This window comes from Falco naumanni, chromosome 17 (assembly GCF_017639655.2).
Source record: "Falco naumanni isolate bFalNau1 chromosome 17, bFalNau1.pat, whole genome shotgun sequence".
NCBI lineage: Eukaryota > Metazoa > Chordata > Aves > Falconiformes > Falconidae > Falco > Falco naumanni.
Window position 1 is genome coordinate 6,512,798 of NC_054070.1, and position 23,845 is coordinate 6,536,642.

Sequence of the window (23,845 nt, forward strand, 5' to 3'; positions counted from 1 at the left end):
TGGGCGGTTGCAAATGCGACTCGGGAGGTGCCTGCAGGTTCCCACCTCCCGAGCCAGAGCAAAGAGGAGGGTGATGTGCAATTTCTAGCATTGCCTTTTGAAACATGGTCACCATGCGGCTGCAAGACAAGAGCTCGCCGGCTGGAGGTCCTCGGGGAGGCATTTAAGCAGCAGGTTGTTTGCTTGGCTTGAAGTGCTGCTCCCACGTAAAGGGAACGATGGCAAAGCACCAAACTGTGCCGTATCATTGCTGCTCGCTTAAATCCATATTGATGTGTTGCCATCCAACCAGGAGACTCTGTGTGCAGTTGATAGTTCATCTACAGCGCCTTCCATGGAAAATAATGTGTGTTTGAAAGGAGGGAGGAAGAGGAATTGGCTTACCAACACAACGCAAGCAAGCATCTGGGCTCGCTCTCCTTAGGGGCTTCTCTTTAAAAGGAGCTTTGAGTTGATAAATTTTCACTCGTTTTGGTATAAAGAAATCTCCCTGGCTTTGATACAAAGAAGCAGCTTGCTCTGCTCACTGCTGGTTTGTTTACAGAGCAGCCGTGTGACAGGGAGGGGAGAGAGGGGCAGTGCTGGGGGGACCAGAGCCTGGAGCCCAAACACGGGCAGAGCCAGGCACAGCCCCCCGCCTTTCATCAGCCTGTGGCCTCCCTCAGAATTAAGAGTTATAGCTGCAAAAACATATATGAGTGGCTCTCGCCTGCCACAGCATATAAACAAGCATTCTGTAAGAATTCAGTCTGCAAGGCTGAAGCTGTGAAATGGTTTTCAGCTTTCTCCTTATAGAAGGCGGGCTGCTTGTTTTGCAATTTCAAATGCTGTATTTCAGAAGGCTGATATTAAGTCTGAAGACGAAAGATGTGACTACTTGAGAACTGGAGTAGTCTGTAATTTCTATCACAAGCGAGTCTTAGAAAGACAACAGAAATATTTGATAGTGGTTTAAGTGGTTCAGATCCTTTCCATTTTGCTGGGGGATGGATTAGATGGTTATGTGAAGGTATCTTCTAGCTGTGCTTTCTTCGTTTCCCTGCCTCCTCGTTGGCACGTACATCCACACTCTCTATTCCTCTCCCATCTGCTTCCACTTCCCAAATTTCTAACATTTTACTTCTAACATTTTGCCTTCATGTATATGAATGGAAAAGAAAAATACCACTGTAAACTATAAAGGCTCAGTATCTGGGATGAATTTCGACCTGCGTGGTAAAGCCTTTAAGTGTTGCCATCGCCTCCAGCTCCGGCGGGTTGTGCTGGCAGAGCACTGCTGACAAAGAGACTGTTGCTCCATCAGGGTCTTAATTTTGACTGCCAGACCCCGAGTTTAAGTAGTTAGGGGGTGCTGTAGTGTTAATAACTTGGTGGCAATCACTTAGAGATGCAGATGGAGCAGGGGGGACCACTCCAAAATCAGCAGCTAGTGTGGTTCTGGGGGAACTGGTTGGCTTGTTTCTTGTTTCGTGCCCAGCCCTTCAGGGCCGTAACCGGAGCTTGGTGGAACAGCAGTTTCAGGGATATCAGACCTATTGCAGTCATGAAACCACTTAGTCCTGTTTAGGAAAACAAGCCTACAAGGACAGCAGAGGGGGAGTTGTTTCAGTGTTAAATTACTGAACCACACACACGGTATTTGCCTAACCAGCTAGACCTGAATTGCTGTTCAAACAGTGCTTTTCTGCCTGACGCTGGCAATCAGGGAGCTAATTACACTGGATTAGGGTTTTTCTCTTAATTACATGAAAAATTTAGCGCGGCTGATGTTCATGAGGCTGCAGGGGATTAAGGCGGAAGCCATGTGTTTATCTACAGGTCAATTATGGAAGCGAAAGCAGTAATGTGGTGTAGCTTTGTCTCTCCCACCCGTGGACCCCAGCCTGAACCTATCTCACGATGTTGATTTTGGGCCATGGGCATGATAAGGGATTAGCAGGGCCGGCTGGTGTGTGAACAAAAGCAGGGGCCTGGGGGAAGAGCTGCCTCCATCCTTCTAGCATGGTGCTTGTCCTTCTAGCATGGTACTTGTCCTTCTAGCGTGGTGCTTGTCCTTCTAGCATGGTACTTGTCCTCCTAGCGTGGTGCTTGTCCTTCTAGCGTGGTGCTTGTCCTCCTAGCGTGGTGCTTCACAGCTCTGGGGCAGATCTGCTGCCCCTCCTGGTGCAGAGGGAGCTACAAGCCAAACCTCTCAGCAGCAGCCAGGCAGGGGTGACGGGCTCCTGCTGCGTTCTGGCGTTCGGAGCGAGGTGCTGCTGGTGCACACCAAAAGGGTCGTCTTCAGTTCCAGCCCTTTAGCCGTGGTCCCTCTTTCCCTCCCTCCTCCCAATCCAGGCATGTCTAATATTGCCACTGTGCTTTGCCTGGGTCACACCTCGCGTTGTTGCCGTGGTGCTGTAGCTGCTCTTGTGTTCACATGCCAATGGCAGCCGTGGCCTCCAAGGAAGAGCTGTGGCATCAGCTGCTGTGACCCCATGTTATGCCGCCAAGGACACTGTGCATCAAGCAGCATGGCCTTGGGCACATCCACTCGCCTCTTTTGTGGGTGGGTGTTGGGTTTTTTTAAGTGAGGTGAAGAGGGAAGCCCAGAGCTCCTTGCCCGCCTGTCCCTGGGTGGTGCTGCCAGAACTGGGCTGCGGGGGCTGCAGCTCACTGCTGCTCTGCAGGGCTGCGTTACTGCATGCTCGCAGCATGCTTTGGAGCTGCAAAGTACTTCAGGTCTTAAACACAGTTACTGAGTACTGATTGCAGCACCATCCCGACTGCTTCAGAGATAACAGGCGGAGCACTGAGCTCCTTCAGGTTCCTCTCCTTCCCCAGCTGGATTCAAACTTTACCTCTGAATTTGGACATTTGAGGACCAGAGAGCTGATCCATCCATCAGCTTCTCCCCTTTCTTCCTCTCTAGCCTGGTGCACAGCATGGCGTTTTATGCTGTCCCAGGTCTGCCCTGTGTGCCTGGCAGCTGCACCCCCTCTCCCGAGATGGGGACGGATGGGGACAGACACGTGCGTTGAGCCCAGTGATCTCCCTGCCGTGTTCAAGGCAGTGTTCGGCAGCATTACATGTGTTGCATATACAGATTATTCGGAGCCAGTTCATCTGCTTATCTGCTGATTAGTTCTGGGATGCTGGAAAGGGCATGTGCCGAAGGCTTACTGAGTTACAGTGCAGAGATGGAAGAGATATTTTTATTATTATTATTTTTTATCCTTGATCTGCCCCAGAATAGCATTTGGGAAGCAGCTCACAGGGGCAAAAGCTGTCGCCTTGGCATGTGCCACGCATGCCAGAAACACAAGCTACCCCAAGCCTCTGCTGCTGGTGACTGTGAGTTCTGAGCGTGAATGAGCAGATAGGAAAGCATAAAGAGAGATTCAGCTCCCGTGGATTTACACTTCCCTGAATCCTATCAGGAGGCTTTAATGCTGCCAATACAGGGCCCTGTATAAGCAAATGCCCTTGAGCAGGGTGCCAGCTGGCTGCTCGTCGTGCAGCTTGGTCCTGCGTCTTGCGCTCTCTGATGAAGCCACGCTTGGTCCAGCTCCTGTATGCGCGGTGATGAAGGAGACCCAGGCACTGAGCAGGTATCCCTGGCAGGTAGTGAAATGCCGATGAGCCCCACTGCCGCGATGCCCGGGGAAGGGGAGGGAGCCGGGAGCTCTGTCGGCACGGCCACCCTCCAGGAGCCGTGGGGCAGTGCCAGTTTGGCCGCAGCTCTGCCCGTCCTGAAGTGACCTCGCTTGCAAGGCTGTTGCTCTAGTAAAATTCAGCCTCGATAGAAGCAGCATGGTCAGCCACCGGCTGGCAAAAGCTTTTGACTCCTTTGTGCTTTGGCCCATTTCTTAACTAGAAAATACCCGTTTCCTACCTGCGCCTCTGCCTCCCGGGCATCCTCACGGTTGTAACCCGGGGGAGGGTGATGTTCCCCACAGCTGGCCAGCGCCTGTGCTGGAGCGGCAGGCGATGTGGGAGAGCCTCATTTCCTGGGGTTTAAGCGGAGCTGTGCACTCTGTAATTTTCTCACATCCTTTGCCCGAGCAAGGTTAGATCTGATCAGTAACACATGACTGGTTCTGCATGCACAAGTGGAACCAGAAATGTGCACGGCCTCCTTGTTCACCTGATCACTCCTGTCTGACCTAAAGCATGGCAAAGCTACTGGGCAGGTTTGCTTCACAAGTTTGTAAAACCAAATTAAGATTCTTTTATTTCTTCTGGGGTTTTGGCCTTTAGTGGCTGGCAGTTTGGCTTGTGTTGCACGTTCCCGGGGGGGTGTTGGGCAGGAAGTCTAAATCGTTTGAAACATATTACTTACATGATGTTTTTGAAAGGGAAAGAGAATAATATTTCCTGAGGAACTTTCTGGTTCCCACCTGATCAGCTGCAAGCTGTGACTTGGGAGAAACAGGGTTTTCATGTGACAATTTTTGACAGTCGTTTAGTTTTTTCCTCCTTGGGGAGAATTGCGACTCGCTGCTGCTCGTTCAGAGCAAACTCCACATTAGACAATCTTGTCTAAGTGGCTTTTTATTCCATTTTACATGGCCACTCAAGGTCAACAAACCAAACTAAGCAAAACCAATCCCTTCAGCTGTGAAATGTACTGCTGTAGGAGGATGATGGTAGGGAGAGAGCCTGACACCAGGCTGTGGAGGATTATTCAGCTGGAAGGGCACAGGTGAGGTGTGGATAGATAACACAGATACAGTGCTATTTTGAGGACTTTGGTGAAGTGCTGCAAATGGTGTGTGACAAGCAATTCTGAGCAGATACCCATCCATCGCCCTAAATAATACCAGCTCTGTGTTTCCTCTCATGTTTTCTGCTGGTCACAGAAGACTTAGGCTCAGCACTCTGTTGTTTTCCTTCACTATGGCTATGGCTCACTCCCCAAAATGCTCCTTGCAACTCCCTCTGTCACTAAGCGTGTCCTGCAGGTGGCAAATGGCGAGGCATGGCTCTCCTCTGTCCTTGCTCCCAAGTCCCTTTGGGCACCTGCTAACACTGAGCCCAGCTATGGGCTCTGGGCAAAGAGGAGAAAAAGCCAGGGTATCACCCAGGTGTTTGCAACACCCAGAGGGCTGAAGGGCAGAGGGGGGTCAGCCTGAGCTCAGCACAGCCAGGGCTCCTGTTGTGCCCAGCTAACCCGGCTGCGCATCCCTGCCGAACACTGCTAGGGCCGTGTAGAAGATGATGCTTTCGGGGAAAAAACCACCTCTGCCTGCTCCTGGAGCTGTCCTCCTCTTTGCTTGCCTGCACTTTCATTTGCTTCTCAGCTGTAAGGGAGGGAGTTGGATTAAAGCCGCACAAAGCAGGAGAAGCAGGGGTAAGTCAAGGAAAGAATGGCAGGGGCTGAAGGAGCACATTGCAGACAGGTTAGCATGCAGTGCCTTGTAATCCAGCAACACCTCCCTCCTTCCTTTCTTTTGGAGGCCAATGCTTAGTCTCTTTGATGATTTCCTTGCTCAGTGCCAAAATGTAAAGCCTGCAAGCAGCAAAGTGCTGCTAACTTAATGATTTCCATTTCCCAGAGAAGCACTGAGCCATCTCTTTAAAAATAATACAGGAATGTAAAGGGAGAAGGGTGCTTATTGCTGAACAAAAGGAAAAAGAAGTCATTGCACGTTGAGGCTCTTTATTAGGGGACAAATTAGAAGTGAATAGGTTTTGTACCATGCTGTAGACATGCCCTGAGCTGTCCTCCTTCCAGGGAGTAAATCCACAGGACACTCTCAAGTGTTTCTGCCTTTAATGGGTTGTACTTTGATGCTGGTGGAAGGTGCAAAGCTGATAGCCCTGAACCCCCAGCAACAGTCTCTTTGCAACAAGTGCTCCAAGAAAAAAGCACCGCTCCTTTGCAGTGTTCCCTGCCTGGCAGCCTGCTCCCTGGAGCCCTCCGAGTTAATAGTCTCTACCTCCTGCTTTTGAATTGGACCCTCTTCTGCACTGACTTTCCTGAACAGGAGAGAAGGCAACCTTTTTGGGTACTTCAGTCAATCATTTTTTTTTTTTTCATCTCACTACTGTTCTTAGCTAAGCTAGGCCTGCTCTGTGCTATGCAAGTGGTTATGTCACGACGTGGCTTTGCACTGATTCACCAGGGCATGCTGAGCCTTCCCAAGGGCACAGGGATGGGAAAGAGCTTCCCTCCCGATGGGAATGCACCCGAGTGCTGGGACTCAAGGAAAAGACAGTGCTGCTGATTTAAAGCACAGTCCAAAGCAATACGACCTAGCCAGCCAGCCTACCCAAATTTGATTCTAATGACTCCATCCCCGGAAGAATACTACTTAATTAATTAGCAGCTCATTTGCATGAGGTGGCACGTTATTAAAGTTCTACTGCTGCAAGTAGGGCTGTGACAAGGTGTGAGCTGACAGCTTTTCAAATAAAAAGTCTTTTAAAGGAATGATCTTCTGAACTGGCAGCTTTGTTCAAAATGAGCCTCTCATGCAGTAATAAATTAAAGACGTGGGGGCTGCTGATTAGTCTCTGCATGGTGCCTCCGTACCATCCTCCCTGTTTATCTTGGACGATCAGCTCTCCAGGAGGGTGGAGGGAGCAAAAGGATGGGAGAACGAAATAAAGACTTAGGAGAGAGAGAGAGAACAGCTTCGGTGGCAATCTTCTCTTAAGGTTTTGTCATGATACCTGTTAGGATGGCTGAGCTGCAGCTTCAGCCCAGCAGTTGGCTTTTTTCACCTCCAGCAGCTAGCAGAGAGGCAGCCAGGGGTTCCTCTCCCAAGCTTCTCTGGCCACCCATGCACTCCTACGGTGGCACCTTGAACACCGGTCTCGCGGGGGGCTGCTGAGACGGCTGCGATCTGTGGGACAACAACCTGTTGACTGTGGCTTGAGCTTTAGCACAGAAGGAAGGGTTGTTTCTTCTTTGTTTGTTGGGTTTTTTTTTAAAACCTGTCTTGCCTTCCCTGTAGACGGGCTCACTCTCTTTGAAAGGGTAAGATTGAAAGTGTTCAGGTCTCTGCCCATTGCGGTTGCATGTGCTGATTCTGGGCAGGCTTCCAGCCGTCCTGTCACGCAGGGCTAGGATTCTAGCCTTGCTCATGGGAACGCTTCCCACCCTCGGCTCTGGAGATGCACTAAGGGAGAGTTAATTTGGGTTGGTTGATTTGTTTGCTGGGTTGGCATTTTTGTGCTTAGCAGCATATGTGGGTGCTGGTGCTGCAGACTACAAGCCCCCACTCCCTGCAGAGCCTCCCAGGACCCTGGGGAAGGGGGGGTCTCTGTGCTCTTCCCCAGTTAGCCCAGCAGTTCCTCTGGGGAGCTGCAGATTCCAGGTTGTGACTTTGAACATGTAGCAAACATTTCCCAAGCAGAAGAGATGGGAAACACATGTGGGTGTGAAAGACACATACACAGAGACATTTCTGACATGAGTATTGAATTCACAGAAACCTCAGATCTATAAATAATTCGGATCATGAAGCTTGATCAGAATAAAGTCGGGCTCCAGCTCTCCCTGCCTCCCTCCACACTGTGCATGGCTGTACAGCTGCTGACCCCGCGTTAGCTCTGCTGCCCAGACCTGTGGCACGGAGCCTGCTTCCCTCTCCCCATCCCCTTTTGAAGGTGTAAACTCAGGCGTGCAGCCACACAAGCAGGAGGTGTTTGCAGATCCTGGAAATGAGGGGTGACCTGAGCAGAGGGTACCAGCAATTTCATCTATCGGGAAAGGCAAGATCTGAGCAGGACACGGGCAGAGGAGGTCTGTCTCCTTGCACCTGGAGCTTCCTTTAGTTCAGGGAGGGAATGGAGGAGGTAAATGTCTCCAAAAAAGGGGATTAGGACTCAGAAAGCATGAGTAGAGAAGGCGGTCTTGGCTTTGCACTGCCTTGATGCTTTGTCTGCATTGTGGCCAGCAGCAGGAGGGAGAAGTTGGGATGCGAGGCTGGGTTTGCCTCAGTGGGGCTTTCATGTCTCTTTGAAGTTTAAAAGGAAGAGTCACACACCGCTCAATACACCCTCTTGAAACTGGGTCTTCCAGCAGTGCCCAGGGGTGGCGTGGGATGAGATGCTGGTGTGATACCGTGGGCTGCTTGTCACCGGTCCTGCCGATTCATCCCCTTCCCGGCTTGGCTGCCCATCGCTCTGATGGCCGCAGCTGCCCTGCTCATGGCCCCTCTCTGGCACTTTATAAAAGAAGGATCTATGTCTGCAGAAATTGAAGGAATGGTCACGGTAAGCAGCGCTTGAGGAAAACCCTCCTGGGTGCCATGCAGCTCCAATGCCTGTGCACTAGCAGGGCTCACTGCAACGAGCTCTTTGCCAAAACTGATTTTTCTCCCCAGCTGACGCTGTAGAGTTTTGTAAGGGCAACCCCAGTGGTAATTAGTGAGTGTATTTAATGTTTAGTCAGACAGTGTAATTCTGGAAAAGGTGGATTTTCTACTCCCTCAGAGACCAGATCGTTCGGACTTGAGGAGCTGTTTTGCTCCAAGCCACTCAGCCTGACAGCTTCGTGATTTTCTGGAGCGAACCCATCTATCGAGGTTTCCCCACGCTATCTTTGGAGTAAAAATGATGGTGATGCCCACTATGACAGACGTATTTTATCCTAATTTGGGAAAAACGCATAAAGAAAATATGACAGGAGAGAAAGACTGGGATATGAGGAAGCCTCCAGGTAATGAGGTTAATTGGATATGCTGATTTGAATTGAATGTGCATGTAAGGGTTGTCATTAACTTCCTTACGGACATATCTATGATTTAAAGGAAAGATACTTAATGGGATTACTATTTCACTTGAATTTCAAGGGGGAGACTTCCCTCGTGGAGAGCAGTGAGTTCAGTCACACTCCTGGTGTTCCTGCCTGCAGAAGGTGTGAGCAGGGAAAGCCGGTTCCTCAAGGCTGGGTTTCTCCTGGATGGGGACACGGTGAGGGATCCTATCCAGCAGTTCAGGCAGGGTCCTGTGCATTTGCATTACCAGATTCACATCCCAGATCCGCTGTGGACTGGCTGTACCACCCCCAGCAAACCACTGGGCTTCCCTGTGGTTTATCAACGACTGGCAAATGGCTCCGACCTGGCTCCCCGAGCACCAGGACTTAGCTGATGTTAGCCGTGCTCTGAAGTTGTGAAGGGGTACTTCTCTCCCAGAATAATTTCATATGGGGTCTGAAGGACTTTTGGAAACTTCCCATATGAATATTTGCAATTTCTATTCCGGATTCTTACCTCCTAGAGATCGCCATGCTTTTTTTTTTTCTGGATGTCAGAGGATGCAGGACCCATTAGCAGCACGCAGACGCCAGCATCAGTAATCCTGTAAAACAATACTGCAAGAAAAGGATGTTTCTGAGGGGGGCAGGGAAAGTGGCAGGTCATGTGCATCTCACCTCCTTCTTAGTTGTGTGAATATAGAATAGCCTGCTTTTAATTAAACTGGATTAGCAAAAATAAATCCTTTTTGCAAAGATTATTTGGCAGAGGCACACACACGAAAATCTGGACTGGTATTTATTTATCTTGTCCTGTCTTTGGGGAGGTTTTGCATTGCTGAGTCTCTTGCTTGTGGAAACTTTCTCCAGTACCAGGTCTAGGTAGGAAAGGCCCCACATAACCGTGGGCTGAAAGAGGTAGGGAAAGGCTATGTAAGCTGCGCTGCGCTCCGGCCTCATTCAGAAACCTGCTGCCAGTAACGGCCTTTCTGCTAAATTTCCACTACTGAAGCAAGAAATCCATCCTAGAGCTTTATGGGAAGCTTTACTGGGGAATGCCCAAGAGCTGAGATGTGCAGGTGTAAACAGCAAAAAACAGCGGCAGTTCTGCAGAGATGCACCTTGGCGGTGAGGGCTTCTCCTTGTTGTCTTTGGTTTCTATTTCAGGCAGTAGATGCAGTAACGCTCCAGCGCTCATTCCCAGAGCTGATACAGTTCTACTTGAAACATCCATTTTAGACAAATGCAATGTTATTTGATAGTATTCACCCTGAAGGGCTAGAAATGGTAGCGTGAAAGGAGCAGTCCTAAAGCTCCGGGGTTGACTGGGCTTTTCATTCCGTCACCGTTACACAGAAAGATCAGCACGCTCAGCCAGACTGTTGTTCCTCCTGACCCAGGGCATCATCTCCGGAGCCCATCCGTTGCCTCCGTAGACCTTTTCACATGGCAACCAGCAGCAAGGTGCTTTGGGATCCCTCTCCCATCAGGTGCCTGTGGATATGGGGAGAAGCTGCAGTTCTAGAGGAGTTAATGGGTGGCCTCGCATCTGGGACCCAGGATGGGGAATCAGTCCCTTCATGCATGGATTTGTTCAGCTGTTTTTCTGGCATCATGAGTCAGCCTCATTGAAACACTTGTAATGAAAACAGACAGGTAATTTAATCATGGAAAGTTCCTACAAAGAGATTCAGTGTCTTCTAACGGGACTCTGCTGGGACAAACTGGTAGGGAATCCAGAGGTACCTTACTTCTGGCATAGGCTGGGCAAACTAGCAGAAACTTTAGTACAATAGGTATGTTGGAGCTTCGTGTCATATTAGATCCTTGAATGGCTCATACGCGGGTGCTACACTGCAACATCTACGTGGCACAATGTGGTATTTTGCTAATCTCTTAAGATAATGCAGAGTTTATGCCTGCAGTCTGTATTGTGGGGGTATTAGGCTCAGCAATCTGCGCCGTGCCTTTGAAGGGCTGCAGTTCCCTGAACTGAGCAGCATGCTGGTTTTTTAAAAAACGTGGCGTGTTTTGCTGGCCCGGTGTCCTCTGAGCCAGGGATGATATTTAGATTTGCAGATTATGTCGTTAGGTACTTTTTGAGCCATATTTGTAAACATCCATCAAGAGCAAGCGAGGAAAGCGTGGTATCTGTCCCAGGCGACTTCTCTGATTCCTGTCCAGTTGTGCGAGCCTGCGACCTGTCCTCCCAGTCTCCACTGCCTTTCAGGTGGCTGAACACGTCTCTGAGCCTGGACGTCTCTGGTTTCCATTGCACCGATGTGCTTCTCCCCATAGCCACCTGCTCCCTGTTTCACTGCGCTCCCACCCGTTCCAGCCTGCACCGCTTCCCTCCGTGCCTTTCTCTTAAACCCTTCCCATGCCCCACCACCGTGTCATGGAGAGAAGAAAAATGTGGAGAGTTAGGGGGACATAAAGGACCAACCACCAGCAGCCCAGCCCCATCCTGCTCCTCCCTGTGCTGCATCGCTGTGCCTGGAGCCGGGGCTCAGGGGTGAACCCAGACCTGGGGGTTGGGACCACGCTGCTAGTGGTGGCTCAGCAGTTGTCTGGCGCTGGAAGGGCGCCTGTAAGATAGGCAGAGGGATTATTTCTCTCTCCAGACGTCAACAAGAAGCTTCCTGCTGAGGAGATGAGCCCTTTCTTCTTCCGCATTCACAGGAATCATCTTTCTTCTCTGACATCATCATTTGTTGTCATGGAAACGAAACCCTCAAGAAGAGATGCAGTGGAGCATCCTGGTGTCGGTGGGTGCATCTCAGGCTGTGGGATACCCGGGTGGGTAGGACACAGCCCGCAGCAGGCGGGACGGGACAGGAGCGCTGCGGGCTCTGCTCTCCTCCTGTCCTGTGGCCTCTGAGCAGCATGGAGCCATCTCACCGTGACAGGCTCACTGAGAGACCCCAGGTGGCTCCTCCCGCCTATGGGGGTGGCAGGAGGGTGCAGGCAGCACCCAGCACCCCGTGCAGGGCTCCGGCTGTGTCCCAAGACACCCGTGCCAGGCACAGCTCCGAGCACGCATCCAGGCTGGAGGAGCCATCACGCGCATGGTGCTGTCTCCATCCCAGAGCCTCAATTCCCAGTTGGAATTGGCCTGCACAAGGCTTGTCCAGTGGTATCTCTCTTTATTAGCCCTGTCTGACCTCATTACTAGAAAGAAGCTCAATTTAACGAGCTGCTGGTGCCCCAAGGGAACTCTGAAAAACAGTTGTTTTTCACAAAGGCTGCTGATCCTTCATGTCCAGCGTTTCCATCCCCATTCGGCCATTAATCAGGTGTTTGCATGGAAGCGGCTGTGTGTCCCTGACAGCCCAGTGTCCCTGCTATTTATTCCTCAGGCGATTTTGCAGCCTTGTGCCTATGTTCATGGCAGGCCTGGGCGGGAGATGACAGTGGTGCACGCACGGGCAGTGGGTCTGGAGGCAGCATGGGTTTGCAACACCCAGCAAGGAACTGGTCTCATACTGGTCTCAACCTTCCTCTAGTTCTCAGTATTTCATGAAGGCAGTGCAGTAGCCTAATTCACACAGGTGCAACTAAAGCAGGGTTTGACCTGCTACCTTTGTTTGGATTTTCCTTTATGAAAGTTCAGGGGTTTTGAGCCAGACTTGTGCTGCCTTCTTAGTCCTGCCAGAGGCTCCCTGCATCTGGCTATGGGTGTTAAACCAGACCCCTCTGATGCACACCTGATGTTCTTTTGTATCACTAAAAAATCAGAAGGTAAGGAGAAAAGAGATAAATCCAGAAAATAAATGCATTTGTGTACCCAACATGTCTTTATATGGCAGGAGGCACCAGGGCTCTTTCCAAGAAGAGGATTTATTTGGAGGAGGGTGCAGGGGAGCATCCTTCCTCTAGGAGCATGAAGATATCCTTGTATTTCCAGCTGGGGTGGCACGTTGCTCAAATAAATTTTAAGATGCTTAACAACCTGCTTTCTTACCTCTTGGGGACATGAACTAGAAGAAATAGACATCCCTGGCTGCTGCTCTGTCCTGCATCTTCTGAAGGCATAGGCTTGTCCAAAGCCGGTTCCTCGTGCCTCTTTTTCGGTACCACAGCCAGGCAGTGAGTAATCGAGCAGCAAAAGGGGATGCGGCAAGACAGCTCGGCGTGAGGCTGCAGCAGATGGCATCTCTGCGATAAGAGGTTTTTCCAGGGATGGGCAGTCCCCCATGCAGCCCACTCCTCGCAGGGCAGCACGCACATGCTGCGCAGCGCCCCGCGTGCGGAGCGCGTTCCTGGCCCCGCCGCACAGCATCGCTGTCGCTGCGAGCCACAGGGCCAGCAGCGGCTCCACCGAGCCCTTGGCTCGCCTGACTGCTCTCCTCTCCCTGCCTGACGCCTGCCAGTGTTTTCAGCTATGTAGACACCATGTTGCGATGAAATGGCTATCCAAATATGCAAATCCTGGTAGGAAAGACAATGTAAATTGTTTGTTTATCCTCCCTTCCCCTTGCATAGCCCCCAAGGCCATAAATTATTAAGTTTGGAAGAGATGGCATATCCTCAACAGCAGCTGCTGGTGGCAGGGATGGGGTTTGTCACAGCTTCGCAGGTTTTCCTTCAGGAGCGGGAAGTTGTCTTTTGGTGGGGTGGATGGATGGATACTGGGAGCCCGGCAGACTGGACAGGCCATGTTAGTTCTCTGCTTGCTCAGAGCAGGAGTGGTTTCCCCTTGCTGAATCCTGCAAATTTGAAACTAACGGGATGGCAGCAGCAGCTCCACATTTCTAGGCAGAGGTGGTATTGTAGGAGGCTTCTGTGGCAAGAAGAGGTGACGGAGATGTTCTGAATCTCAATCTTCATGCGTCTGGGGAAGAAAGAAACGGGTCTACTCTATCTTGTTGTGCTGCCTGGGGATTATTGTGGCCTTGTTTCAGGCTTATTTTAGAGAGAATCTGGAAAGTTTACTAGCTTTGTTACTCTTGAACGCCCGTGGTCAGTCACAGTGTGCTGGCAGTCTGTGTGCTCCCCTTGCGACCACAAAACTTTCTCATTATTTCTTGTGGGTTGGGGAAATCACATCAGCTTCAGTGGAGAGGGAGCCTTTGCTCTAACTCCTGCCCCCGCACATTGCTTGCTAGCACTTTGCTCTGTCTCCAGCTTGTGAGCTGAGGTTTTGAATTAGATTCCTTTCCCTGCCTTGTCCTCCTCCCCACAACTCCCCCCCCTGCAAAAAAAAAATAAGAAAAAAATATAGAATTTGGCTGCTATGAAAGCACCTGTAATCTGTTTGTGCTTCTTCCAGATCCGAGCAGATGGTCCTCCCCATGGTGGAATTCAGTACGAAATGGTGACGGTTTTCAAGGACGGGAGCCCAGTCCTTCGAGACATGGCCTTCTCCATCGATCAGAAGTATCTGTACGTCATGTCGGAGCGACAGGTAAAGCATCTGCTTCCGTACCTACGTGGTGGTGGCTTCCTTCCATAAGGAGCGTGTTGTTGGAGCGCATGCAGCTGAGGTTGTGTGCTGAGCCCCATGGTGCCTGGATCAGTGCGGGTAGATGGAGCACCAGCAGAAGCTCAGTTTTATCGGCCTCTGACCAGAGATTGTTATCAGTGCACAAGGGAGAGAGTTGTACCCACTTACTCTTGTCTGCAGGCGTTGGGAACCGAGCTGAGCTGCTGCAGAGGAAATGTGCTTTGGGGCTCTGAACATCCCTGCCTAGATAACAAGATCCTGAGCCGTAAGCGTTACGATCCACTCCCCACAGTGAGGCTGGCAGGCTGTGGTTTTGCATAGCTTTGTCTGAGCGTTTATGATGCCTGCATTTATTTATTTATTTATTTACCGGTGTGGTTTAAGTGATTGCGAGTGATGCTAGCGTGCAGAGGTGGGACCAGGCGTGGTGTGGGTATATGCTCTGCAAGTAACGCTTACACTGTATCTGCACCGTGCCGTCCGTTGACATGCCTGTTCTGTTGCTGCCTGGTGCCCACCCCGGTCCAAAAAAGCACAACCAAAATGATTAGGATGGGAATTTATAGCTGACAGTCCATGGGAGGCTGTTGCTTGGGGGAGCCAGCACAATGTAAATAATCTGGGACCTTCTGTTCTTCTTGGAGACAAGAAAACATATGAAGACCCCACCATTAAGCCAGACTTCTGGGTTCACTGACTCTGTTGAGCATTTTATTGGCTATTACTCATGACTGTGTAATTCAGATTAATGGAGCTGGTGCCTTGTGGGTGGTGGAGACAGGAGAAGGGTTGCATCTGAAGTTGTCTGGATGCTGTTAAATTTTTCAGCATTGAGTTAACCCCCTGGTGACTAACAGCTTTCCACATCTGCTGGTAAACAAATATCTGTCCTCCCTCCCACCTGTTCCTAGAGAGATGCTACGGAGAGGTATCAGGGTGCAGTGCTCAAAGATCTACTCATGGGGGTAGAGAGCAAGCAGCTATCCTCACAGCTTGCCTTGCCCGAGGGGGCTTACGGCTCCTCCCAGAGCCAGCAATACTGTTTTGCTAACCTGTAGCAAAACAAAAAAAAAAAAAAAATGGCAAATACTTAGCTTGGTTATAACTTAAAGCCAGGGAATAAATATTTAGAAGAGTGCAAAGTCTTCTTCCTGCTAAAAGACTTAACTGAATAAATCCCTGTGGTTAAAGAAGGCATTATATGCTTGTTATAGCGACGCAGCGATAGAAACTGCCATGAAAAGCCAGAAATTTAGGATCCCATTCCAGCTTGGCCTTGGATTAGATGGTAATAATGAGGATCTATGCAAACTTTGAAATTGCATTATTTTATTAAAATGTTAATGCTGTGGTCATTTTCTCCAGGAGCCGCGTGCTCCTCGTGCTCTCACCAGGGAGGAAACGATCCAGCGTGTGTCTCAAACAGTTGAGGAACTGTTTTCATTAGGAGGAAAATCCAGTGGGAATGCCTCCAACTCATCTTTTATGAGGCGAGAGCGTCTTAATATTCATCAAAGTGCTAATTTGCTTAATTGTGAAACAAAAAGATGTGAAGAGAATTAGCAAATAATCGAATATTTCTGGAACGTTAATTCCATTTCCAGCCACAGCTCTGGGAAAACGTTGGCCTTGGGGGAGACTCCAGGAGCAGGGGGACACTGTCCCTCATTCCTTGCAGGACTCGCTGTAGGATTTGCTTTTTTGCACTTGCAGAGATGTGTGCTGTGGGTCCAGAAGTCCTGGCATGCCATTACATATGGATTTCGACAGCTCCTGTGACCCCACTGCCCTAATCCTGGCGATGTGATAGTTTAGCAAAGTGGAGAGGAGAATATATTTTTTTTTACCTGAGTGCTATATAAAGGAACCTGATGATTAAAAAGGGGTCAGTACCAAGAGGAGAAAGATCCAGCAGCTTCTGAGGCTATAAATGGTGGGAAGTGCCCTCAGAAGCAGCAAGAATATGCAGTAAAAATGTCTTCTGAAGTCTGGAAATCTGGAACAAAATAAAATTCTGCCACAGTAAAATGACATAGAGAGCAGCTGTTCTTAACGTCGATCTGCTGCATGTTAATGTACTGGGGGAGGATTGTCCAGAGCCTGTGATTTTAAATATCTGCTGAGAAAGAAACAGGATACGTGCATGTTTAAAAACACATCTTTCAAAAAATGAGGGGGTTTTGGTGTAATTCGGCTAAGAAATGTGTGCTCCCCAGTAGTGATCAGTAGCAGGTCTCGAGCTCCTGCGGCCGTGGCGTTAGGTACAGACCAGCGGTAAGACGCGATGCTCTGTTGGACTGTGATGATGCTGAACAAACTGAGATGTGTGGATGCTTCCCAACAAAGCATAGATGTACCATTTCGGTCTGAAGCCCATCCTCCTTCTGTGCCTGCAGCAGCTAGGATCAGCTTTCTGCTGAAATACGTTAGGGAAAGTAGTTGCTTCATTCTGAAATCTGGAGTTGTGGTTGTAGGCGCAGTCCTTCCCCACTCCCCCTGGCTCCTGTCCCAGCCCTGTCTGTGCCTCGCTCCAATTTATCCGCAGTCCTTTTGAGCTCTCCATGAGCCTTTCATGTTTCATTGCCAACTTCTTCCAAAGCAGAATATTTGACATTTGATTTCACTCCCACAAAGCACAGAAGCAACAGTTGCACAGCCCAGTCCAGGGGAGAGAAGGATAAAGAAACTTTGCTTCCAGCCACTTACTCAGAATTCTTTAACCACATGATTTAAGAGTGCTTATTAGGAGCTTTTACAGGCTCTTTTCCCACTGCACCTGGTTTCAAATAGCTCTTTACAGCAAAAGAGGAATGATTCTGACCCTGACAAAAGCAGAAATTCATTTCTCAGCCTTGCTCCAGCAAGAAGCATCATTCCTGCCCACAAGCTGAGCAAGGCTTGGATAGCGCTAGATGCTGCTGAGATGGAGACGTGTCGCATTCGCAGAGCAACGTGGGGTGGCAGGATGGGAGTAGCAGTGGGGCTGGGGAGTGCTGGCAGAGTTGCATCGTGCCCCCCGACCGAAATAGCGGTAGGTGCTGCGGGTGGGTCGGCTTTTGGGGGGACCCGCGCAGCTGCAGCGAGAGGATTTTCGCCAGGGCTCTTCTCAGCAGGAGCCCAGCGTGAGCTGCCTCTTGTTTTTCATGGACAGACAAATTCAACTAACAGTTTCTATCAGAAAAAAAACCCAAAAAAACCCACAAAAAATATTGAAGTGGAATTGGTAACCTTGCTGTGATGGGCTTGTCGGCTGCTTGGCTGCCCTCTGCTGAGATGGTGAGACGTGAGGGTGCACCCAGGGCTGGGAGCCCCCAGCCACCAAGCGGCAGGAGAGGGGTTAATGGCAGCGCAGGGCAAAACCAGTGACAAATGTTGTGGGGCCACCAAAAGCCCCCAGATTAAAAATCTTCCCATTTTAATGGTGAGTCTGTCATGGAACCCACACCAACATCCCCTGCGTGTGCCGAAAATCTCTGATTTCTTGCTTTCAGAGGGAAAGACTGAGCCTTACAGGAAAAATGCTGCTTATAGTGAGAAAAAGTGGCTTTATAATTCAGTCCTGAAGCATTAATTGTCTGTGCGTCAGGGAGATGGTAGGTTTTTTTAATGTATGAAAGCTCAGTGCATTTCAATTAAATAAGCCCTGTAGGATGGGAGCAATTTTCTGACTCCAAGGCTGCAACCCCTTTTTGCTGGCTGTCTCTGCTCCCCGTGCAAGTTCAAACCGTTGCAGCCCTGGTTTTATATGCAGCAGGTTTGACTTTGCTCCCACGTACACCTTCAGCCGTCGCGAGCTAACCCTGTGAGAAATGGTGGGCATACTTCAGCACGGAGATTATATAAGCATCAGCGGAATTGGGGCCAAAGATTTTTGCAGCTCTTGATAGAAGAACAAATTTTGTTATTTTTAATCTGGGAGTGAGCGGAGGCTCAAATCAAACACATTGCAGGCACCGGGGCAGGGATTGCCGTCTCCAAAAGATTTCACCACCTAATCAAGGGCTATAAACATGGAATTTAAAACAGCGTGATCGAAATAACTTGCAGGGCTTGTTGGAAGGAATATCTCTGCTCTAGTGAAAAGAAACATGGCCCAACAGGTCTCTCCCCCAATGCAGAGCTGTAAGCCCTGACTGCAGGGGCTTCTCGCAGCCGCAGGCAGCGATGGGCACGGGGTGCTGGTAGGGGCAGAGGAGTCGGGCACCGGAGCAGGCACTCCCCCTCCTCTCGTTGTCTTTTCCCCACTGGCAGACAGACCCTACCAAGATGTGGTTTTCCTCCTTTATTTTCCCAACACTTTATTTATTTTTTTTTAGCTAATGATCCACCACTTGTTTTTGCTAATCCCATAAATAGTTCGATGAGGTGCTGAGGCTGTGCGGTGCGGGTCTGCTCCCTGACGGGTGAAGCAGCACCTTCCTAATGAGCTACCTGGCCAGGATGTTGCAAATGCAAAATTCATCTTCCATCAGCATCCTCCAAAATCCCTGCACATTTCATTGCCTCGGAAACACTGCTGCTCTCAGCTCATCCATAGTTACTTCGGTGGTTAATTCTGCCACAGGGGGATGATTTCTTTCTGTTTTTATACAGTATGTAGCAGGGAAGCATCCTGCTCCGTGACTGGGAACTTCACTGTTCCCGTGGTAGAAATAATAACACATAATCACCCAGTGAAATGCAGATAACATCAATTAGCACTGTGGAGCTCGGAGGGCCATGGACCTCTGTAGCTTGGGATGTACTGAGGAATTCTTTGCCCTTCTAGCAAGTACCAAATGCTCTGCGGTCGGTCTGCATGCATGATGCTGAGCTGTGTGTGGTGCTGAGCCCCTCCACCCCTGTTGCAGGATAACCTAGCCTTAGGGGGAGGCAAGGAGGGTTTAGAGGGTGCAGACTGACTTCTTGGTTTTAAGCCGGCAAGTGCTCGAGCACCTGAGCAATTTCTGGTGGCTGGTGGGACATTTTTATCCCTGGTTGATGTAGTTCAGGGACCCTTATGCAGAGCGTTATGAGCGGAGCTGCGCTCCTGCCCGTCGCTTGGTGGGAGGCAGCGAAGATTAATGCCAACCCCTAAAGATTCCCCTCACGCCGTGGCGAGAAGGGCACGGCAGCAGGGAGGGCAGAGCTGCTGCCTGCTGCTGTAAGTGATGGCCCCGGGTGCGGGGAGGGGGCCAGCGCTCCTGCCGGGGGTGTGCTGGGGACACCGAAGGTTATTTGGATTGAAGAAGTGGAAAGGGCCATTTTATGGCTTGCAGCCACTTCATCCCAGCCTTGCCTCTTAAAAAGCAAGGAGCAGCTCTAGACTCCATTACTCTGTGTGCATCAGCACTGGGGGGCATTGCCCAGTATGACCAGTATTGACCAGGCTATGAGCATCTTGTGGGTGTGGAGGGCAGAGGGAGCTGGCAGCGCTGCCGGAGCTCACTCAGACCTGTTGCTTTTCCCTCCCTCTTCCACATACATCATTGTGGCTGTAGGTAAAGAAATTGTCTTTTAGCCTGCTCTGTTAGCTCTGAAATATTTGCTTTGCAAATGCCCCTGTGTCAGGAGCTGCAGATCTGCAGACGGCTCTGCGGGTAATTTGTTGCACAGCTCCCTGTCCTGTAACCCTGAGATGTTTAAGTCCTGTGAAAACAGCTTTGCTTTGGACTGAACTTTGTGGTTGCTGACTGAGAGGGAGGCAGGCGGGGGCTGCCCGGATGATTTAGAAGAGGCTGGAACTGGAGTGAGGGCTGAGAAAAACAAGAAGTCCATCAGTTCTGGAGTAGTGAGGCTGTAAATACTGATGGTGTCCTGAAAAGAACTGAGAAAACACAATAAAAAATGCAAGAGATGTGGATAAAAGGGTCTGGAGTCATCAAGAGGGAAAAAATGAACTGATTAAATTTTTAACTACATTATCTGCTAGTTGAACAGCCAGTTAGCTGGACGTAATCTTAGCGAAGTTTGAACCACTGGGACAGGGAAAATGGCTTTGCTGAATCCCACCAGAGATGTCCAAAATCCTGCCTCCCATGCACTGCTCCAGGGGCTCACCCTCACCCGTGCAGATAACACAGCGTGCCTGGCAGGGGCTTGCTACGACCCTCGGTGTCACCAGCCTGGCTGGGACCCCCAGCTGCTCCAGCACATTGGGCTGTGCAGACGCACTTGCCCAACTTGTGTTTTTCCACAACTACTGCCAGAAAGGCGTGAGATAGCTGTGAGCTGGGGCAAAGAGGGAGTAGAGTAGGGGGATGAATGAGGGAGTGTGGGGATGGCGAGAGGATCCCCTCCAGAGCAGCGTGGTCCTTGCTGCAGCAGAGCTGCTGTCCTTGAGGAAGGGCTGTGCTCCGTGGGGAGGTTTGCACCAGCTCTGTGCCATCCCCTTCCACCACCAGCTGCTCACGCTACGCTTTTCTAAAATTCATCAGCTGATGCAGGTTTTTTCCACTTTTCCTCCCTGTAGCCAATTAGGAATAATGAAGAAATTCAGCTAAAAACTTGTCTGAGATCATGAACAATATCTACCTGACAAGAAGGATGTGTTAATTAAAGCCAATTGACCACAACAAACCCCAGCCCAGCCAGGTGGGACAGCATGCTGTCTCATTTTCCTGCCCTGCTGGCAGGCCGTTTGTCACGCCAGCAGAGCTCTGGCCACGGTGGGGCTGCCGTGGTGGGGTCCAGCCTGGTTCCAGTCCCGCAGCCCCGCAGCCTGCTGAAATTTATGTACAGACACAAAATGTTCAAGCATCTGAGGGGGTGGAGTTAAGTGCAGAAGGCTTTGAGGTAACGAATACTTGACAAGTAAACTTTCCTGGAAGAAGTGGTAAAAAATACCCCAATGTAAAGATTCAATATCAGGGTCAGTGGGTTTGTTTTTTCTAAATGAGTTATATTTTCAACATTGCTCATATGGTTGTTTCTTTCAAGTGCTTGCTAGGTTTGCTTTCAGGGTTTGTTTGGTTTGTTTTCTTTTTTCTTTGGATTAGTCTATTTTTCCCTTGCCAGTCACAGCCACAGGGTTCCCATGTGTTTGCTTCAGCACTTGCTTCCCGTTCCAATCCCCCCTTTTCCACAGACCTATTGTTTAAATTTCAGGCAAGCAACCACAGTCCTGAAATATTTCCAGAATTTCCCTTACGTGCACGTACGCACACAGAGCTCCTCCTTCTCAGCACACCAATGCATCAGGTGTTTGTAAGGGGACAGTTGACATCCTCAGTAGTTGCGGGAAGGTCTAATGTCCCTCCAGGTTTGGTGCCACCACCCGTACTCCATCCTGGAAGCAAGCTGAGGTTTCCCACGCATCTCGGTGGATGGTGCTGGGGTCCATGGCTGAGTTTGAGCTGTGCAGGGAACGCTGTGGAGCTGTGGCTTTGCTGTGGGATTTGCATGTTCGGATGGACAGACAGACATGGGTCTCCTGTCCTTAACAGGAGCAATAAGAGAGGGAAAGACCTCTGTTCCCGAGAGAGAAAATTACTTGAAGGAGAATTCTGAAATTTCGCACTCGGTGCTCAGCTATGAAATTTAAAAGCAAACCTCAGATTCCTCTTTCTCTCTATTAGAGCTTTTTAAACTTTTTTTTTTTCCTTCCCCCCTTCCTATGCTGCTGGAATAGTTTGTCTTCTCAGCAAATGAGTTTGGCGGCTATTCAGCCGGTGAGGAGGGGAATTGTTCACACCGGGCGCTAACAAAAAAGAAACATAACTCACAATATGGTGAGGGGAGCTCTGAAATTGCACGAATTATTCTATTTTATACTTTAATTAGTTTGAATTAGCAATGGGAATAGATGCATAAAATGATCCAGTGAAGGGTGAAATGGAAAAAGGGATACGGTGTAGAGTATCACTTTATTATTATGAAGTTTGCAGGAAGTCAGCACAGCCGATGTGCAGGCACTTGCCCCTCTGGATCTTTTCCCTGTGAGCTCAGAGCCGCGGGCTCTGCAGGGAAGGACAAGGTGCCTTGTGCAGCTGCCCTTGGACGTGGGCTTTGCATGTGCACCCCGAAGCCTGGAAGGCTCGGGATGATGTGGGACCTTTCCTGGTGGCTGTGAGTGGGATGGGGAGCAACTAAGAGCCCCCTCCAGCAGTCTTCTCTCCAGGCTTGGCTCTTCCCTGAACCTCAACATCGGGATCAGACTGGATTCCATGGCTCAAAGGGGCAGGAGGATTTAAGAGAGTTCAAATCCACCCCGAGTCTTTAACCTCGGAGCATCCTGTGCCATTTTCTGGTTTTCTCCTCAAGGTTCTGAAAAGTTCTGCAAAATCAGATGCACTGAGGTTTGCCTTTCAGTGTATTTTTTGTTTGTTTCACTTCAAATCAGTCATGCAGAATACAGCTACAAACAGGGATTCCTGCGATAATACTGGAATGAGCAGAGCTAAAAAAACGCGGCAAGTCCCATCCCAAACCTCTGAGTGTACCCAGTCAGCGGGACCCTTAGCCCAGTCCCACTGGCACAGCTTTAATGCAAACAATTATTCAGCTTTAAAACCAAGTTCCCACCAAAGTATTTGAAAAGTTCAGAAAAGTTCAGAAAAAAGTTCCTGCAGATTCCAGATAGGTTGACAATGATGGATGTGCCCCAGGGGAGCTGGCTGTAATGGTGTTGTGAGCTGGGACTAAATATAAAAGTTAAGGCTGGTTGCAAAGCAGAAAAACAACTTTTGTGGCATTTGCTGTTGTTTTCCCTCCTCCTTCCCTGGCGAAATATTTTCCCTGTTAAAACTTTGCTGTAGCAAAAGATGTTGAGATTTTCTAGAGCGTGCCAGACCATGGGTATGGAGGAAGGTACAGGGGTTTCCCTGGGGAGCTTGGGACATTTCTGGAGAGCAGGCAAGTTCAGCATCCCGAATGAAAATCCAGAGCACCAAACCCAGCGCAGGTCCTGGCCAGAGCTATCTAGGCAGGGGGTCCCTCCAGCCCTGAGGGTCCCTCCAGCCCCGAGGGTCCCTCTGGGTCCCTCCAGCCCCATCCCTGCACCGTCCTCACGAGCCATTTGATAACTCTGGCATTTCTGGCCGATGCTAGTGAGGAAAAGGAGCTCCCTTAATAATCTATTATTTATTTTAGCAGCACGCAGGAATGTGCCCAGCAGACTAAACACTCTGTGCCCAGGGCTGTGCTCGGGACTTTCCCCTGCCAAGTTCGTGGGGGCTGATCCGCGAGGAGCACAGCATTCGTCAAGAGCTGAAGAGGGCTGTGCAAGGGGAAATAACAGTGGGGTCCTGAAGGTTTTTGTGCGGGTGTAAAAGAAATCATTTTTATTGCAATCAAGCTTAGAAAGTGCTCCTTGCACGGGGAGATCATTGTTTTCCCCCGTTCTTTTTCCTCTGTGCTTACCTGCCTGTTCGGTTACCACAGCTGCCTAATTTTCAGTGGCTTCTTTGCAGCAGCCACCACCAGGCTGTGAACATTTTGCTATCTGCTAACAGATTTATCCTCCCCAAAGCCCTATGAGATGGAGCAGCGATATCACTTTTTAGATGAGGAATTGAAGCATAGGGATGCTACGTGACCTATCCTAAGTCACACAGGAAATCTATGGCAGAGGAAGAGATTGAACTGAAACCTCCCAAATCCTTAGTCCCATAACAAGACCATTCTTCATTTCACCGCTGTTCAGTTCAGTGTTCTGTGGTCACAGTGAGGTGAATATAAGAGAAGTCACTGGTCTGGTTTCCAGTGACAAATAGTTTACGAAGTCTTCATCAATG

At 49.9% G+C, this 23,845-nt stretch overlaps 1 protein-coding gene across 1 annotated transcript in view; it reads left to right on the top strand.

Annotated features, from left to right (window-relative positions):
* The window catches only part of PLXNA2 (plexin A2), a 173,881-nt gene that overhangs the window by 58,997 nt on the left and 91,039 nt on the right, over positions 1-23,845 (top strand). The window contains 1 exon segment of the mRNA XM_040616779.1: positions 13,959-14,093. Coding sequence (XP_040472713.1) covers positions 13,959-14,093 — 135 coding nt within the window.